This window comes from Dipodomys merriami, unplaced genomic scaffold, assembly GCF_024711535.1.
Source record: "Dipodomys merriami isolate MVZ:Mamm:240054 unplaced genomic scaffold, mDipMer1.0.p SCAF_491, whole genome shotgun sequence".
Taxonomy (NCBI): Eukaryota; Metazoa; Chordata; class Mammalia; order Rodentia; family Heteromyidae; genus Dipodomys; species Dipodomys merriami.
In genome coordinates this window covers 329277-348904 of record NW_027206059.1, presented here as the reverse complement: position 1 = coordinate 348904, position 19628 = coordinate 329277, and the positions used below count along the sequence as shown (strand labels likewise).

At 44.4% G+C, this 19628-nt stretch overlaps 2 protein-coding genes across 5 annotated transcripts in view; one reads left to right on the top strand and one right to left on the bottom strand.

Annotated features, from left to right (window-relative positions):
• The first annotated feature begins 882 nt into the window (after positions 1-882).
• LOC138809330 (mitochondrial brown fat uncoupling protein 1-like) lies at positions 883-7713 on the top strand. The gene is made up of 6 exons (XM_069995871.1): positions 883-1196; positions 2088-2286; positions 3773-3973; positions 4057-4158; positions 5109-5289; positions 7258-7713. Exons 1-6 carry the CDS (start codon positions 1071-1073, stop codon positions 7370-7372), a joined length of 924 nt encoding a protein of 307 aa, XP_069851972.1. The 5' UTR covers positions 883-1070; the 3' UTR covers positions 7373-7713.
• Positions 7714-7787: 74 nt separating this feature from the next.
• LOC138809331 (ELMO domain-containing protein 2) overlaps positions 7788-19628 on the bottom strand; it is a 24530-nt gene continuing 12689 nt past the window's right edge. For 3 of the 4 annotated variants that reach the window (XM_069995874.1, XM_069995873.1, XM_069995872.1), the window contains exons 3-9: positions 18884-18912; positions 18333-18430; positions 17039-17168; positions 16120-16253; positions 14614-14682; positions 13771-13904; positions 8007-11360 (exon numbers count right to left, since the gene is read on the bottom strand). In XM_069995874.1, the coding sequence (XP_069851975.1) occupies positions 11215-11360; positions 13771-13904; positions 14614-14682; positions 16120-16253; positions 17039-17168; positions 18333-18430; positions 18884-18912 (740 nt within the window). In that variant the 3' untranslated portion in view covers positions 8007-11214. Of the gene's footprint in view, positions 7906-8006; positions 11361-13770; positions 13905-14613; positions 14683-16119; positions 16254-17038; positions 17169-18332; positions 18431-18883; positions 18913-19628 lie in introns of those variants that run through there. The other variant, XR_011366809.1, reaches the window with a different exon arrangement.

Here is a 19628-nt window from a genome sequence, read left to right as displayed (position 1 = left end):
CTGATTGCTGAGAGCTCCCCGCGTGGTCCACACTGCCCTCCTTCCTCAAGTCTTGGGCGTTCCGTGGGGCTGGACTCTGAGACAGAGCAGGCACGTTTTCTTAGAGCTGGTTTCAGAGTTATCCCCCAAGCTTGGTGTCTCAAAGGCTCTGCTCCCGGAGGAAGGGACCCCGTCTGCCGGCCACTGCCCGGCAGGGTCTGGAAGTTTTCAATGAAGATGCGCACCCTATTCACAGGTCCTGTGGGTTGGCAGGGGGAACGTTCTGGAAGGAAAGATCCAGTCCTTTCCCTTCTTTCTTCCTCTGATTCTTATTACTTCCTGCTTTTGTTTTCTAAAAGGACATATTAAAACAATTTTCCAGTGGATCGATAACTGCTCCAAGGAAGCCTTGGCGCAGAGAATAGGGACATCTCCCCCACGGGCCCCAACCCTCACCCACACTGCCATAGGTAAGGCCTGGGCGCGGCTAAGGGGCCACATTTTACACAGTTGGAAACAAAATCTGGAGGAAAGATGACTTTCCAGGAGTCACGGAGTCGCTGGGGCGGCGGTCCTGGCGCAGGGCCCTGCGTCTGTCCCTCCCGGACCGACGGACCGCGGGGGCTGGGACCCAAGGGAGAAGGGAGCGGTGAGGAGCGGTGAGGAGCGGTGAGGAGCGGGTTCATGGAAGGCTGAGGGCCACGCCTCTTCATCCTGTGCCCCGAGGTGCCCGTCCGGGCTGTGGGATGTCCCCCGCCGTGCGTCCTGGGGCAGCAGGACGGGGTGGGGGCCCGGGACACGCCCCCGGCCTCCCCACGCCCCGCCCTCCCCACGCCCGGCTCCCACCGCCGGGATATATCGCTCTCGGTGCCGGGCCGGGCGCAGCGGTGCCCGGCAGCCGGGGCGCAGCGTGGGGAGAGGACCGGGACCCCAACTCTCTCTCGGTCCCCAGCGCGCAGCTCGGCCCAGCCGCCGCCGCCTCCGGACCCCATCCGGAGAGCCAGCGGAGCGAGCGCCGCCCCGGGCCGGGGAAGGAGCGCAGCGAAGCGGACTCCACGTCGAGGGTCGCCGGCCGCAGGCGCGGAGCGGGGATGGCGCCGGCCGCCGCCCCGGAGGGGCACCCGACCATGGGCGTCCAGATGTTCTCGGCAGGGGTGTCCGCCTGCCTGGCCGACATCATCACCTTCCCGCTGGACACCGCCAAAGTGCGCCTGCAGGTGCGTGGGGGCTGGGTCCGAGGCGGGGCGCAGGGTGCAGGGCCACGGGGCGCAGGGCGCAGGGGCGTGGGGTACAGGACGCCGGGGCCGCAGAGGCGCAGGGGCACAGGGGCTGCGGGGCTTTGGAACGCAGGGCGCAGGGCTGCAGGGGGCGCAGGGGTGCAGGGAGCACAGGAGTGGAGGGGTGCAGGGGGCATAGGGCTTAGCAGCGCAGGGGGCACAGGGGCGCAGGGGGCACGGGGCGCAGGGGACACAGGGCCCAGCGGCGCAAGGGTGCAGGGGGCGCAGGGGGCACCGGGGCGCAGGGGGCACAGGGCGCAGTGTCTCACATGCATGAAGGCCTTGGATTCAATTCCTCAGTACCACATACACAGAAATAGCCAAAAGTGGCGCTGTGGCTCACGTGGTAGAGCGCTACCCTTGAGTAAAGGAAGCTCAGGGACAGCGCCCAGGCCCAGAGTTCAAGCCCAGGACTGGCCAAACATATAAAAAGCTAGATTGTCCAGGCTGGGACCCTTTAGAGTAGCACGGTGGGGTTGTTTGTTTGTTTGTTTTTCCGGATAAGCTGCAGAATCAGGAGGACCAGGCGGGAGGGGGACTCTTGGGAAGATGGGGGCACAGGGGCCATCAGCATCCTTCAGCCAGGAGTTTCTCATCCCCTGGGCTCTTCAGGAACCTTCCCAGCCTGCTAGTGTAGGGAGACGGAGGCTGCGTGCGCATGTGCGCTCGTGCGCGCGCGCGCGCGCGCGCGCGCGCGCACACACACACACACACACACACACACACACACACAACGAGGCAGCTTAGGGCACGCCCTGGTGTATAGTTGGTCCTCACCAAGTTCACCCCCTCTCCACGAACCCATGACCGCCATTCCCTCTTCATCTCCAGATTCAAGGGGAGAGCCCCACGTCCAGCGGCATCAAGTACAAGGGGGTCCTGGGAACAATCACCACGCTGGCCAAAACCGAAGGCCCCGCGAAACTGTACAGCGGGCTGCCCGCCGGCATCCAGAGGCAGATCAGCTCGGCCTCGCTGCGCATCGGCCTCTACGAAACCGCCCAGGAGTACTTCGCGGCCGAGACCGACAGTGAGCACCACCCCGCACCCGCCTCACCCCCGGCCCCGAGTTTAGCTCTGCTCACTAACTGTAATCCAGGGGGGGCCGTGTGGCTCACACCTGTAATCCCGGTGACAGTTCATGGCGGTTGGGAGATAGAAGGGTCCCGGTGGAAAGCTATCCTGGACAAAGAGTTCCTGAGACTTCATCTCAATCAATGAGCCAGGGCGGGGCCTGTGTCTGTCACCCCAGCTGGGTGGAAGGCAGGGAATCCCAGGATGGTGATGGTGATGGGCGGGGGGAGGGATACAGGACCATTTTTAGTAAAGCAAAAAGAGCTAGAGGCTGGCTCAAGGGATAGAGCCCCTGCTTAGCAGATATAAGACCTTGAGTTCAAACCCCAGTACTGGGGGGAAAATAGCAAGCAAGGCTGGCCCTGTAGCTCAGTGGTAGTGCTCTTACCTAGTGGACAAGGCCCTGGGTTCCATCCCCAGCACCAGATCTCCCCCCCCCCAAAAAAAAGAAGCACCATACAAGGTAGTAGTTGTCATACAAATTGGAAAGAAAAACAGCAGCACTTGCACATGTTCTCTTCCTCAAATTGGAGCTTTTCTGTCTAGAAAGAAAAAGAAGTATGCAATTGATTTTTTTTTTTTTTGGTCAGTTGTGGGGCTTGAACTCAGGGCCTGGGCATTGTCCCTGAGCTGCTGCTGCTTTTTTTGGTTGGTCTCAGGCTTGAACTCTGGGCCTGGGTGCTGTCTCTCAGTTCTTCAGCTCAAGGCTAGCACTCTACCACTTGAGCCACAGCACCACTTCCAGTTTTCTGAGGGGTTTATTGGAGATAAGAGTCTCACAGACCTTCCTGACCAGGCTGGCTTTGAACTGCAATCCTCAGATCTCAGCCTCCTGAGTAGCTAGGATTACAGATGTGAGCCACCGGCATCTAGCTTCTCTGAGCTTCTTTTGCTCAAGGCTAACACTCTACCATTTGAGCCACTGTGGCACTTGTGGCTTTTTCTGTGTATGTGGTACTGAGGAATTAAATCCAGGGCGTCATGTGTGCTTGGCAAGCACTCTATCACTAAGCCACATTCCCAGCCTTGCAAATTGATTTGTGAAACCCCTATTAAGGCAATTTGTCCACTGGGCTGTCCTTAACAATGAATCCAGTAAACCGTGCTATCATTGGTAGCAGGAAGAAGAGGCAACATGGTGACATTGCTGGGGAAGGTTGACTCCAACCGCTAACCACAGAGGAGGGCTCAGATGAATTCTGGGAAGGACTAGGCCACTGTTCACAGAGGCATGGCTTATCGTGCCTTGAAAACCCTGATTTTCAAAGCGCTTCAATCAACGTTGTGCAGCCCAGCTATGATCTAGTCTATCTCCAACTGACATGAGGGAAGTAGAAAGATAGAAGAATAGAAAACTCTGAACCACTCAAAGTTAAAATATGGGAGCATTAGGGGTCTTGACCGTTTTTGTCTTGACAAGGCTGTTTTCTTTCTCTGGATAGAACCACCAAGTTTGGGAAACAAGATCTTAGCCGGCTTGATGACCGGAAGCGTGGCTGTGTTTGTCGGGCAACCCACGGAGGTGGTGAAGGTCCGAATGCAAGCACAGAGCCACCTCCACGGCCTCAAGCCTCGCTACACGGGCACCTACAACGCGTACAGAATTATCGCCACCAAAGAGAGCCTGTCGACGCTTTGGAAAGGTAAGTCACAGTGAGGCGGGGGGCACAATCATCACAACTCCCGCGTCACACACCAGCCTGAGCCCGTGGTGTTTTCTCTCCAGGGACCTCGCCTAACCTGCTGAGAAGCGTCATCATCAACTGCACGGAGCTCGTGACCTACGACCTGGTGAAGGATTTCTTCGTGGGAAACAAAATCCTAGCAGGTAACTTCCTCGTGTGGACGCATCCCTAACGTGTCTGTGCGTTTATAACTTCATCTCGGGGAATCTGTGGCCACATCGGTTATTTTTTTAAAGCAATTTTTGTACATGAAATGTCACTTTTTGAGAAATGCAAAAAAAAAAAAAAAAAAAAAAAAACAAGCTTTAAAAGCTGAGCCCTATTCATTTTTGCCTGCACTACTTTTTTGGCTGCTACCAAAAAAAATGAAATGCAACTGTATTTTTATATCAGCATAATTCTCATTTAATGTTAGTGTATGTACTTTGGTTAGACTCTTGTGCTTCACACAGCAGCATTCAGGAAATCTATCTACCACACCCTCTCTCCAGAATGGCTGATTTTGTAGCAAGTTCATCACTGCTTTCCCTACCAAAACAAAAAGCAAAAACAAAAGTATGGGTGAATCTACAGCACAGACAGACAGTGAAGTTCTGCTTTGATGACGACCTTACTGCAGCTCAAGTTCAATAATGGCAGGTGTTCGGTCCAGGCAGTGCTGAGAGTACTCTGAGCTCCCCTCTCTACAGCCTACAGCATCCAGGCTTTCAGGTATTGCTTGAAAGCAAGCCACCAATTCCTCCGTCGTTGCTGCTGATCTAGAAATGCAAAGAGAATGCTGTGAGGTGGGGAAGTGGTAGAGCCCTTTGCACCTCACACTGGGTCATGGGTCACATTTTCCCAGGATGCCCACATAGCAGCCATGAGGCCAGGACACAAAGAAGCCTGAGTTGGTTTCCGGGAGTGTTTGCCATCCGTTATCCATGTTCTAGTGACCATCTTTTCCTAGCACAGGTGTAACCTTACTTATTCCACTTCATGTATGCAGATGACCTCCTGTTGTCAGCACGTTTATAAGGACGTGACACATGACAGATGAGGACGCCCTCCCCCACCCCCAGTCCGATGTTGACTTCTTTCATTCATCTCCTAGACGATGTCCCCTGCCACTTACTGTCGGCTCTTATCGCTGGATTCTCCGCAACGCTTCTGTCATCTCCGGCGGATGTGGTGAAAACCAGATTCATTAATTCCCCGCCAGGACAGTACCTGAGCGTGCCCAGCTGTGCCATGAGCATGCTTACCAAGGAAGGGCCGACAGCTTTCTTCAAAGGGTAGGGACAGGATCTCCGTTGTCTGTTGTGTTGTGTTTGGGGACAGTGTTACTCAGTAACAATTGCCATGTCGCTTACCAACCTCACTTAACCCGTGACACAACTCAACACAGGTGGCTCCAGTCCACCAAGTCCTGTGTCAAGAAGTAAAAAGCTGGGAGAGAGACACTAGCTAGCCTTGTCCAGAGCTTCTTAAACATCAGGGCCCTTCCCCAAGACTGGAATTCAAGCACACTCTGTCGTGAGGTACAACTCTAGACCAGAGGGAGGTGTGAGGAAAAAAGATCTGATTTTCCTATTTTGACAGCCTTTTAAAAATTGCAGTTAGTTTTTGTGTGGGGAGCGCCAGGGTTGAACCCAGGACGGCTCTCTACTACCGGGATGCCTCCTTTTCAAAAATTCTATTAAAGCAAAACTAGAAAAAGTCATTGTTGCTGACCTAGAAAAATGATACAGAAGTTGCTACGGGTCTAGCAGACTGATAGACTAGTATTGGGCCATGGATGGCATTTTTCCATAATGAAATATTCTATTGTACTGAAACTACCTTCCTGAGAAAATACAGTATGAGCAAGGATTATACTAGTAGCAAAATAGCAAAATTCCGAGCCCCTTTAAAATTGTAAGGCAGTGCTTCAGACCTTATAAAATAGGCGCAAATGCACCATATGCATCATACAAAAAGCTCCAAGCACTTACTATATATATACATATCAGATATATATCATGTAAGTAGGTATGTGTGTCAGCAGTACTGGGGTTTGAACTGGGTCTGGCACTTGGCTAGGGCAGATGCATTACATCTTGAGCCATGCCTCTAGCACTTACTTATATGAATGCAAATGATATACATTATAAAGTTAACAGGAAATGGATGTATCAGTTCTTTTTTTATTGTAGTTGTACAAAGGGGTTACCATTCCAACACATTTGTTCTTAATCACTGAATAGTATTTTTTTCAAATTAGGGGACCTACAACACTATGGATTAATCTTGAAAACATGCCAAACAAAATAACTCTTACACAAAAAGACAAGTGTGATGGGGCTCCACTTGGCCAAATGCACGAAGACAGGAAATAGCTGGCAGCCACCGGGTGGGGGCAGGGAGAAGGGGTCGCTGAGCAGGGACAGAGGCTCACAGGGGGATGAGAGGTGTTGGAGGAGGGAGGCACCCATTGACGGCATCCATTTCGCAGTGTGCTGAGCTGCACATGTAGAAAGGGCTAAAATGTCGCTTTATATATTTTTCCACAATAAATTATCAGGTATCTGCGAGTCAAGAGAAATAGATCAAGACTTACGGGATGGGGAAAACCTTTGAGGATTTTTTTTTTTTTGATACTAGGGTTTGAACTCTGGGCCTTCTTTGCTAGGTGCTCTACCTCTTGGGTAGAGCATGCCCCACCCTTTTTTTGGCTTTAGATAGGGTTTCCTGTTTTTGCTCCGGCTGACCTCAGATCCTCTCACCTCTACCTCCTAGGTGTCTGAGACTATAGATAGTCACCACCATGCCCGTCTTGGTGGGTTCTCATTAACTCCTTTTTTGCTCAGGCTGGCCGGGAACTATGATCATCTCAATTGAGGCAAATGTGGTAAACAGGATTGCCAGGGTTTGTTATTTTGAAGGAGTCTAGGACACCGACTGGACACTATTTGGGGCAGAGGATAAATGAAAAATATTTCATTTAAATGGCAAGATGAGAAACATAAAATGCCTGGAAGAGCTTCAAGAATTCCAAATGGCCAGATGGCTGGCTAGGCACCATGTTCACACCTGTAATCCTAGGATACTGAGATCTAAGGATGCTCTGGCTCAAGTGGTAGAACACTAGCCTTGAGCAAAAGCTCAGGCATAGAACCCAGGACCTGAGATTAATCAAGCCCCAGAACCAGAGCATGTGCACGCACGCACACACTTACAGTGCATTCCAAAGACACTCATGATGGCACCATGTGCTTTTCTAGATTCATGCCTTCCTTCCTGCGACTGGCATCCTGGAACGTCATTATGTTTGTGTGCTTCGAGCAGCTCAAACGAGAGCTGACCAAGTCCAGGCAGACTGTGGACTGTACCACCTAGGCAGCCCGGGGCCTGCAGCACCCAGGAAGCCCTGCGCTGCCTCCTCAGGGAAAACCACCCTGTCGACAAACCCCACTGGAGCTCACCCTGCCACGCCCAGATTAGTCACTGCGTTCGATTGACTATATGGGGATAAAATTGTGTGACTGAACAGGAGGAACCTTCCTTATCACTCCAACTGTTGGAAAACGGAAGTAAATATGACCATTTCCTTTTATTTATTAACCAGTTTTCAGTTCATATATTCAATAAAGTATTGCTAATACCTTTTAAGGTCATCTTTTAGGGTGCACGCCTGGATTTGACGGTGAGGAATAAAGTGAGAACATGAAACTGCCCAACAGCAAGCCCGGGCTGTTATGTCGGGGGGGGGGGGGGGGGAGGGGGGGGGTGTAAAGCTGCGCGGCACGGTTGTCCTCTTGTAGCATGAGACTTGTGGCTGTGGCTAGTTTAGTCACGTGATCTGTCAGGGATGAAGTAAATCTTCGCATCCTTCCACTGAAGCCAAATGATTTCTGTATATTCTAATTCCTCTGCAGCAGCACGACAGAAAATGAAACTAAGTGACTTAAGAAGGTGTGGGGAAGACAGAAAGACAGAAAGGCTTACAAGTTTAACCTTTTTATTTGCTCACTTAACATCACAAACAAAATGATATCACACTTCACACTACAACAGTTACTTAAAACTCAACTGATTTATCCAAAGTAGACAAAAAGTTAATTTAAGTTGCCAACTGGGCAAGAAATTTTCCTCCAGGGAACACTACTGCTTAAATACTGAAATACTTGTAAGAAAAACACAGCACTGCCCTCTAGCAGGAATGTGGCAGCTGGGTCTTACCTATACATTTTTAACTTTCCTCATCAGAAGCCAAAGACTGAAAAAAGACGAAAACAACTCATGGCTTCCCTTGGTGTACTAACAATTCCATTAACTTTCATCTAAAAATTGTGTGGAGAGGTTCACAGATTTTAAAAAAAAAAAAAAGGGGAAATTAAAGCTTCCCTGGTCTTGTTCACAGAGAAGGTGAGTATTTACTGTGAGGAGTTACCTGCTGGCTTCTACTGTTCCAAGGATAACACTGTCGTCATCCCCGCCAGCCTTCCTCTCCTGGGCCCGGCACCGCCATCTTCCCTCCACCACTCAGATGAGGCTCAGCCTCTGAGCGAGTCTCTGACCAATTCTATTCCACTGAATGTTCTCAGAGAAGTCAGACAGTAGATGAACAATTTTGTGAGCACTGGAATAACAATAAGGAGTTCCTCCATTTTCACATAGAAAAATACATATAAATCCAAGTAGCTCTTAAAAGTAGAAAAAGATCAGGATGGGTTATTTTTAAGAAAGCTTCTGATTTTGGAAGTATAAATAGTGCCAGTTGAGGACACAGATTTAAATGTGTAGCTATAGTTCCACATTTATTCACAAGGGGGTCACAGATACAACCCGATTTCTCCCAAATCTTTAATGATTGTCTTAGGAAACATGGTCAGACTTTTACAGCTTTCCTGTCTGGTGCCATTTCTGCAAGCTGCACATATGGTGTCTCCCTTCCATACTGACTCTACTTCCTGGATGCTAATGCAAATGTAATTATCCTGCTACTTTAATCCCATCATACTCTCTTACTACCCCGACATTTTACTAATTACAGAAAGATCCTAAATATGGATTTTAAAATGACATAAGAATCTGACATACAAGGCAGAATAAGGATGGCATGAACAACAGTTACACCATTATTCCTTTTCTGCCTATCAGCATCACCTGAGTCAGAATTCTGTCACACTCTGTGCACAGCTAGTGACGGCTTGCCTTGTGGATGTCCGAATTTCTAAATCTGTTGGTGGATTTCAGATCAATTTCTCTATAAATGGTTAATGATTACTCTGAGCAAAACCAAACAATATCTGTAATGTACAAATAGGTGGATTTAATGAAGCATATTACTGAGAAAACCTTATGATATTTTCTGATCATCATTAGAATTGGTTTTTTCCCCTCCATTCTCTGAAAGGGGAAAAACTTATTTGAGTAGAACCCTTCTGTACTTCAAGCACTTTTATTATGCAGACTAATAAAGATTTAAATTACTTCAAGATCTCAGCTATTCAAAGATCAAAAACTAAACATAAGTATTTTTCGCACTAAATTAAAGACAAACAACATTGCTTTCCATGGACTACTAACACCTTATACAATGAACTTCCATAGTTAATGCCTGATCTCGCTTGGATTTTGCTACACATCCTGAAACTCTAGCTAGATGAGAGAGAAAGCACCAGAATATTTTTTGTAAGTAAATATGTTACCAAGGTTGAGAAGTTCCCCATGGGACATCAAGTATTACATTCCTATAACAGTGGAAAGCTAAATCACTACCATTATAATAAAATGAACCAAGTTTTAAAAATACTTTCATCTTACAGAGGAAAAAATAATTTTAATCCATGCACTTCAAGGTATGTGCTATGTAACACTGCATCTGTGGGTTTCCCACTGGACGTTTGCTCTCTCTTGTCTCTGACAAGTCTGGAGACTGAAGCTCTTCAACAGCTATGAGCAACAGAAACAAAGTATAAATCCTGCCTGTCACGCCTGATGGACAAACACCCCATGAAACAATGTGCAAGCATCGTTTAAGTTACCATGTGAACCAGGTTTCTTTCCCTAAGATGTAAGGAGACCTCAGCCACTGGATGAGCTTTCTTATCTTTAAGTTCTTCGAGGCCGACTGGCGATGAGGAGAAATGTCCACAGCACACCAAGAACTCATTCCTATGAGGTTCTCATCACAGCACGTGCTACCTCCTGAGCCCTGAGGAGAACAACGCTCTACAAAATGCACAGTCAGCATCCTCAAGCTGTTAACAAGCCCATTCAGTTCAGGTCCAAAGTCATTTCCAGAAACACCAGGAAGTCAAAAGCCAAGTTACCGGCAGTCAATACACCTAGGATGCTTAACCAAGGCTTATTGAAGCTTTCCTTTTGCTTCTCGAAACAAACTTTCTTTTGAAAAAAAAAAAAATGAGATTTTTCTTGGCAATATCATTTGCTTTTCATAAACACACAGATAGGTTATCACAGCAAAGCACTAAGGTTCTTAACTGAAAAAATGCAAACACAGAAGCTTATTAACAAATGCTTCTAAGTCTTAAGGAAACACTGCCATACGTTAAAGCATGTTATTCTAATACAAATAAGATGGTCACCAATCCTGCCATTCACTCATTTCTCATAAGTAATCAGAGAAACCAAAAGAGAGGCCATTATTCCCACGGTCTCCCCTCCCCGCTCCTGGCCATCTCCAGACTCTGGTTGCTACCAGTGATGAGGGGCTGGGATGGAAACAAAGGATGCCACAGAGGAGGACCTGGTGCTAACTGGCCCAGAAGCAAAAAGAATGCAAAGCCAATGAAAAAAACATGTATTTCTGGACCCAAACCTAAAATCCTTGAAGAGCACTGAAAAACATCTCAACTTGATAGCTATCGCACATCAAAAAGATGAAAACAGATTTGTACACAATTTCATCAACCAAGTGACAAATACCTGATTTATACTTTGACATGAATGGGCTAAGTCCTAAGTTCCCGACTGTAGTGGTAAGACCCTACAGAGGGGTCTTTGGAAGGATAAGGTACCTTTGGAGAGCAGTGTATCAACATAAACTGTAAACATACACTGATTGTCCACTAGCTTTCTTAAATAGAATTTCTGAAGAATTTTTGTAGGAAATTATATATAAGAGTGTAATTGATCAGATAATTTCTATTACAACGTATAAATTCTGTTGTGTGTGCAAAAATGTGGTAGAAATAGAAGCTTCTATGGGTGGTTTATATTTTTAAAGTAAGTGCTACATTGCAATCCATTAACAGTCTTTTAATCTTTTCGTGAAACTTCTCTCTATATAGGTTGAAATACATAATGCTTTCTGGTTCTTCTTCAAACCAAAACTTGTCAAATTCATAGACAAGATAACCTGCAATAAAAGAAAAAACATGTCACTGTCATTAATAAAATTATAAACCACTCAGTTTTAAAAGTAACTACCCCCTTACATTCCATATTAGGATGCAATCATCAAAATAGCATTAAAAGTATTAGGAACTTGCTGTTTTCAATGACTTTTCTCAGCACCAGTGACTTTACAAAACTGCACCTGCCCAGTTTCAGAGAAAAACTTAAAAAAAGAAAATTCTATTTCAGTAAGATTGGTCACACTATAGTTAGAAACTAGCCCATTCCAAGACTACATACAGCTTCAAAAATTCAATTTGAGAAAGATTTCAGATTGATCTTTTGGTATATGCTAAACCAGATTTTTTTTTAATTTAATTTTATTTGTGAACATACTGTACAGAGGAGTTACAATTACATGGCTAAACCAGATTTTTGACAAGTAGGAAATGTAAGAAAATCAATGAAGCCTATGGAAAAATTCCTTTTGCTTCTCAGCTCTAAAACATGGACTAAAGATAGCAGTCTTATTATTTTTAAATACTATTTTCTATCTTTGATTGAAAATGCATTTGGGGCCTAGATTCAGACAACCGTGTATGGACAGAAATGACTCACAAACGTACAACTGAGCAGGGGCTCTCCCTCAGCTCAGCTCCAATACAATTACAGCGAAAACTCTGGCAATTAATACACACTGTGGACAGAGGGGGTGCGAGAGCTGTTGGAGCTGCCTCGTATGCACTTGCAGGGGGACACTGGCACATTCCTAGCCAGTTCCGATTTATCTGTGTTTACATTCACTGCATTCATCCGTGGGTTCTTTTAGTTCTGCTTTTTGAGACTACTATGTATCCCTGTGATCCCAGGCTGGGCTTTTACTGGAGCCCTCTTGCCTCAGCCTCTGGAGTGCTGGGTAACGGGTGTGCGAGACCTGCAACAGCCCAGTCAAGAAGACTGCCATGACTGTAGACTCTGAGTGTACGTAAGTGCACGCACGCATGTGGTATGTGTGGTGCATATGTGTGTGTGGCCAAAGCTAAGTCTGGAAGGATACCACGGCTCAGATCACACAGGGTTTATGAATGAGGATCCTCTGAAGAACTCTGTGAGGGAAATGGCTAGATTTTCATTTTAAATAACCCGACATCCTGTGTGGACAATTGAAGAGTTTCGACACACAGAGGATGAGTTAAAAGGTTACTACAGTAATCAAATAACAAAGATGGAAGCTACCATGCAGTTCCATGTGGGAGGGAGAGGAGCAGACAGATGAAGAGGCGCAGATAGATGAAGAGAGACTCAGGATGTAGATGGGAATGAAGGGGTAAAGGCGGGACTGTGACATGGACACCTTTGACACAGGCTGAAGTTACAATCCAACCATGCATTAGTGAAGGTTTGCCATATCCCCACAACACGCAATAATGTTCCAAAAACACAAAAAGATCAAGGAAAGTAGAGCATGAGGCTCAGTGACATGTAAACTCACTGCTCACGACAGCTTCAGAGAGTGAACTGATTCAATAAACCTTCACTATCCCACCGCTGCTCCCATACGTGTTAGTGACAGTAACAACTGTGTGGGCACACTGAATGGGGCCCAGCCTGCTACAGAAAACCTGGCCTTGAAAAACAGGAGGTGAAGTTTAAAATGATTTTTCTTACAAAGTAACAAAAATACAGACATTCTATTCAATGTACATTATATAAAAACTGCACTATGTCCGCTGAGGCATGGACGGGCGGGGAGGACGACGCGAGGGGTGGCCACCAAGACACCTGGCATTTGGGTCTACAATGAAAACTCTGTGCAACTGTTTAATTAAAAAATATTAAAAAGTCAAGTCGCAGGGGCTGGGAAGGTGCCTCAGTGGTAGAGCGCTTGCCTTGCATGCATGAGGCCCTGGGTTCGATTCCTCAGCACCACATAAGCAGAAAAAGCTGGAAGTGGCTCTGTGGCTCAAGTGGTAGAGCGCTAGCCTTGAGCTGAAGAGCTGAGGGACAGCGCCCAGGCCCAGAGTTCAGGCTCCACGACCAACCAAAACAAAACAAAAAATCAAGTAACAAAAATAATCTTCAAAGGTCTACGCCTTTGATTCCAGAGCACTCATTATAGATTTAAAAAGAGAAAATTCATTTTGTAGCAGGCTAGGAAGTGAATGTCTACAGAAAATCTGTATGACTGCTAAATCTGTACACGTAGTACTTGCCTTATCAAATTCCTTTTTATGAGTAAATATAGAGTGAAGTAAAAAATACTCTTAGAGACCCATGTACTATTATTTTCTTAGCCTTCAAAGATCTTACCTAGTACATATAAGTATGAAGCTTTCTCTGTTGGTAGAGATAGTAGAGGAAATCCATTATACCTTCCTTACAGTTTGACAATTCTCTAGTGAAATCTAGTATTAGCTTGTTGTAATACTCACAGTAAAACTGATGGAAGTGTTCCATTGTTGGCATACCAGGAACAAAGTTGTAGAGATGAAACTTCAATGCTTCGCTCTTCAGTAAGCTATAAGCCATCTCTGTAAGATTGATTCCAACTATTGCATAAGAATACCTATGTCAGAAACATTACCAGTTATACCAGCTAGCCAAAAAGCTCACAAAATAAAGTTAAAGTTAGACAAGGAATTGGGAAAAAGTGAAGAAAGTTTAACATGGATTTTACAATAACCTCTACATTAAAAAAAAAAGGATGGATCCAAAACATTTTTTTCCCTAAAGCTTCTAGACTGAAGCTAAGAAACAAAAAAATAATTTCTGTTTATATGACACATAAAAAGAAAACTACATTCACCAAATCTCATTGATATACTGGCATTTTCTTCTCCCTTCCCAACGTATTAATTGCTAACATCTAACATTATTATGATTTTTCAGGATTATATATCATCAGAACATAAACATAATGATAGAGCTAGTAATTTGACTTCAATTTGCATTTCACTTTATAATTCTGAAAGCTATTTGTCATTTTGCTGTTTCAAAACTATTTTCTATTCAAAATTTCAAGTGTATTCCTGGAGAAAAAAAAATCTCCATTTTATAAACTATCTCTTATGACAAAGATTTATAGAAATAAATGTAAAATTCACTTGTGATCATGATCTACTTTAAAAATAATGTGTCATATAACTACCTTACACAGTAAAGCATATCAATTAGAAATTAATAAAAGCATAGCAATAGAAATACCGTGAAAGACCTTTAAACCATGGTTATCTTAAATGCCAGAGACAAGTTTCTTTAACCTGTATGCAGCTTACCCTAATTTTGGATGGTTTGCACGGGAAAGAATCTGATGAGCCTCCTTGGTGTACTTCTCACTGAAATACCTACAAGTGTTTAGAGACAATCATGAAAAGGCAGCAGGCCCCAGCTTCAGACACCAGAGCAGGGGCATTGTGAGGAGGATAGCCCTGGCTCTCGGGCTCCACCCACCTCCACCTCAAGCACTTGTGTGACTCATAAGATGTCCTGGGTCAGTATTTAACCTGGCGGATCTAGCCTGTTCAGCACAACCATAGGCTCTAGGCAAGACTTGCCTTAACTACAAAACTGCCTAAAGAGACTTCCAATCTGTTTAAAAACAAAACAAAAAACAAAAAAACACCACCTCTACAGAGTTCATGCTTTGCACTGTTTATTCTAGCTGTATAAGACAGTCAAAACACATGTATTAGGGTGCCCTGCCTCTCACCTCAAGCCTGTGCCTAGTACCGCCAGCAAGTCTGCTTCGGCTCATACCATTTTCAGTGCACTCAAAATAAAGTCAGGATCCTTCTTTTGCACCCCAAGCCCCCCAAACCTTACTACTTGGCCAACAGTCCAGTTAATATACCGGTAGTAAAGCCAAAGTATTAGCAGGTACAAGAGAAAACCAAAAAGCCACCTGTCTGTAGGCTCACATATATCCTTTTGGTGTACATCAGTGTAAACTTTTTGAGTTTGTAAAAACCGGGCAAACTTTGGGCTCACCTCACAGTGGTAGTATGTACACAGGTACAATAAAATTTTAACAAAATACCTAGTTTCTTTGATCCTCAAATTAATCTGTAAATCCACAATCAACAGAGTCCTGCTTAGTTGAAGGCTCTCCTACATACTCTTAAGTTTTCTACTTTAACCCTGAGTTGACTCTAAAATGCTCTTAGTAGGCTGTTACACTTTAAAAAAAAAATTGTTATCTTTCAGTTGTGATTTAACAAAGCAGTCTATGAATTTCACTCCTTTCTACACACAACCCCTTATCAGCAGTAAAACTACTCAAAGCAGTCAATCTGTCTTGGGTATGGTGGTTCATGCCTGTAATCCCAGCACTCAGAAGACTGAGGCAGAAGGATCATGAGTTTAAGGCCAGCCTGAGCTAAGAGTATCAAATAAAAAGAGCTGGAGTCCACACAGGCTCTAGGTCAGGGATTTATATCACTTGTTAGCACAGGTGGAGAACAGAAAGAGACTTCCTCCTTGTATCTGTTCTGATTTCTCCAAATGGAATCAGAAACCAGAGAGAAGAGGACACAAAATTCTTTTAAAAGGAGGCCAGAAGGAAGAAGAAAATCTCTCTTTCTCTGTGTGTGTGTCTCTCTCTCTCTCTCACACACACACACACATATGCAGTTCTGAGGTTTTCACATTATGGTCAGCATGTCAGTAAACACTGGCCCTGCAGTTATTAAACCCAAGATAGTCTGAAACAACGCTTTCAAGAATTTCGCTGGATGGGAGATGGTGTGGAATCACTGGGAGAAGAGAGCGTCTATTCCACTTACACCAGGTTGATCAAGCCCAGGATGCCCATGCCTCTGAAGTCAGTTTTGGGATCGTCACCCTGGAAACCAATGTCAGCCCACTGCTTGGAGATTCTTGACTTCAACTTACTCGTGGGCATCAGAAGATTCCAGAGCTGTAAGAATATGCTTGCACATTACAAATAATACTGGTGGTATTAATTTGCCAAGATAATTTTTTTCTCATAACTTAATCACATATATATACATATATGTTACTTTCAACTGAAGTTTTGTAGACAAATTATAAATTCAACAAAAAAAATAGTTTAAGAACTTTTTAATCATCTTAAGTACTGTAGCAGATTTATTCCAATGAAAATGACTTTTAGGTTTTGAAAAGGTAGCAAATAATACCTAGAAATCTAAAATAATGTCTTTATTCATAATTAAAACCCTTATGCTAGAATTGCTAAACTGCTTGCTTAAGAACACAGTACTAAGCATGAAGAAAAAGTGAAAGTTCTGAATAATCTTCTATTTATCTTAATGTTTAATGTATCATGGCATTATTTGGCAATTAACATTCTGTGAATCCCAAAAGATTTCTGAGCATCGAGATACACCAAGCTCACAGTATAATTTATATAAAAACTGGAGGGAAATCTGAGGCTGTGGACTCACATTTTTTGGTTGAAAAGAATGTTCTTTATGGATTTATAACCAACTTTAGGATTATAAGCATTAAAATGAAATTTGAATATGTTTATATATTTATCAATAAGTCATAAAAACTGGCTAAAAATTGTTTACATTCATGAAATCAAGTACGAGAAAATTTTCCAAGAAGCAAAGAAACCAGAAAGTTTAACTAAGCTTCTGGAATGTTCCTAGACTGTACTCAGGTCAAGACTAATTTCTCCAGTGTTCAATCACTTAAATACAGAAAATAATAATTTACCTTGAGGAGTAGCTTCTCATGTTGGGCATTATCAGAATCATATGGCCTTTTCCTCACATTTTCTACATCCAAATAGAGCTGTTTATACCCTGTTATCTGCAGTAAGCATGCTCTCATGCAGATTTTAAAGCTGAAATGATGAAATGATTATTATTATTTTTTAATCAGACCTTCTTATCATTGTAATGTCTGGCACAGTTTGTGGCTCCTATGTCTACTTAGAAAGCACATCCTGGCTCTCAGGAGGCATCAAGAGCCTCCTTAAATAGCAAACACTGCATAGCATTGCCTAGGACATAAGACAGGCCTACAAAGACACCAAGCTGTGGCAGGAACGGCCAACCTGGTGATGGCAAGGCTCTGTCCTCTCTTGCCTTTCCTCTGGGCAGTCCAAGCATTCCCAGATCTTCATGCCAGGTGACACTGACACACCTCACTTCCATGTAGTCCACAACAGGTCGTCTCTTTGCCCAACACCCTATCTCTCCTGAAGAAAACACCTCTTTCTAAAGTGAGCCTCTAAATCTATTAATGACTTCACGAGCCATTAGTTCCCCAAGCCAGAGCACGCCAAGTTCTGATCTACCTTCCCTGTCAACACCATACATCAAAAGGTCCCTAAGCCAATCTCTAACCTCTGAAATGTCCCTGAAAGCAATTCTCAAGTCACTAATCACCTTCTTTATTCATGGTTTTGCCATTTCTTGCTTGAATGATTCACTTTCCTAACTTCTTTCCTCTACCAGCTTTGCTCTAATCTTAAACACTTATCTGATAGTGGAGCTTGTAAAAAGACAGAAGACAACTCTAAATCTGTCAGAACAGCCTTGATGCTGGACAGTAAACCAACCTACAATGATCTGCCACCTCCTGTAGTGGGCTCCTGAGCCCACTGCACACAGATACCTGCACGGACACCGAGGGCTAAGGCTGGACAGAGAGCTCGGTGGGAGGACTGAGCAAGGCCCACACTGGAGGAAGACTTCACAGGAGGAAGACATGAAAACTCAACTCTGAAGGCCAAAGTTATTTAACCTTGGGAGAGGGATGGCCTGCTACCTTGACCAAGGCAGAAGGCAGATTAGGAACAGTGAGGGCCTGGGAACCTGGAGCCAGGCTTCAGCTCTGCATCTGTCACTCACTGCTCGGGACCTCCCTCACTGCCCAGACCTTGGCTGCTCATCCGCTGGGTAAGGGTGAAGCTGATCAGCTCTGGAGCTCACAGCTGCATGTGAGCCCAGACCCCACAGGTTATAAATGCTCAACCAAGAAGGAAAATGAGAGAGCAACACACCTCGTGTCCTTCTCAGGGTTAATATTCTTCACCTTCATTATATCCTTAACACATCTGTCCACTTCACTCTCAGCAACCCGAGTTGCTTTCTGTAAAATCTGTTTGTATGGAAGAAAGCTGAATGAGAAGAAGCCCTTATAGGTGAAAAAAGAAGTGCATTTTACTTCTTATTTTATCCTATTTTATCTTCGGTGCTGGTACTGGGGCTTGAACTCAGGGCTTCTCCCTCTTGCTTGGCTTTTGGCTCACAGCTGATAGTCTATCACTTGAGCCACACCTCCAGTTCTTCAAAAACTTCTGTGTATGAAACACACACACATACACACACATATACACACAAGCACATACATACAGACACACACATATATACATACACACACATAAACACACATGTGTTTTGAGAATTATTTCTAGAGAGAGAAAATCTCACTTAAGTTTTCTTTATAGCAAAGTCACTAGGCAGGACACTAAAAATAATTTTAAACTTAAAGCCTTTTTTTTTTAACAACAACTAAAACTAAGTTTCTGAGAATTAGTAGGGTCTTTCTTACCTTATTCTTGGAGTATGTCAAGGAATTTTCTGAAATAATAAAAAAAGAAAGAAAGAACATTACCATTTACATGCACTTTTCAAATTATTCCATAAATACACTATAAAATAATAATATACTATTAAGTCACTTTCAAAGTTGGAGAAGATACAATTTCTATATGAATCACATGGCAAACACTTTAAAATTCTATATTATAGTATACAGTATACAAAAGAATGTTTAATTCAAAAGATCTTAACCATAACATAAGCCAAACAGGGACACAAACCTAGTTTCCTCAGAATCCTGTGTTTCAGTGAAGTCCCCAAAGTGTAAGAATAGCTCAGGTCCCAGATATTCATCTGAAGACTACAGTGAGTGCTGTCTACTATGTTCCCTTCCACTGAAAGCTGTCAGTAGTGTTGAGATTTAAGGCACTGGCAATAGTACAAGAACAAAAGAACAGGAGGTGGCGGTGCTGTAGCTCAAGTGGTAGAGTGCTAGCCTTGAGCTGAAGAGCTGAGGGACATCGCCCAGGCCCAGAGTTCAAGCCCCACGACCAACAACAACAACAAAAAAAGAACAAAGGGACAAAGACTAGATTATCTGACTATCCTAAACCTAAAGAACAGGATAACTTCTCCACTTTTGGCTTCAAGAATGACAAGCACATTTTCACTAATCTAGTAAAAATTTTGTCTGGCACACACAATAATAAGTTTCTTTTTGTAGGCAATTTGAACAATCCAAGAAGAATGTTTTT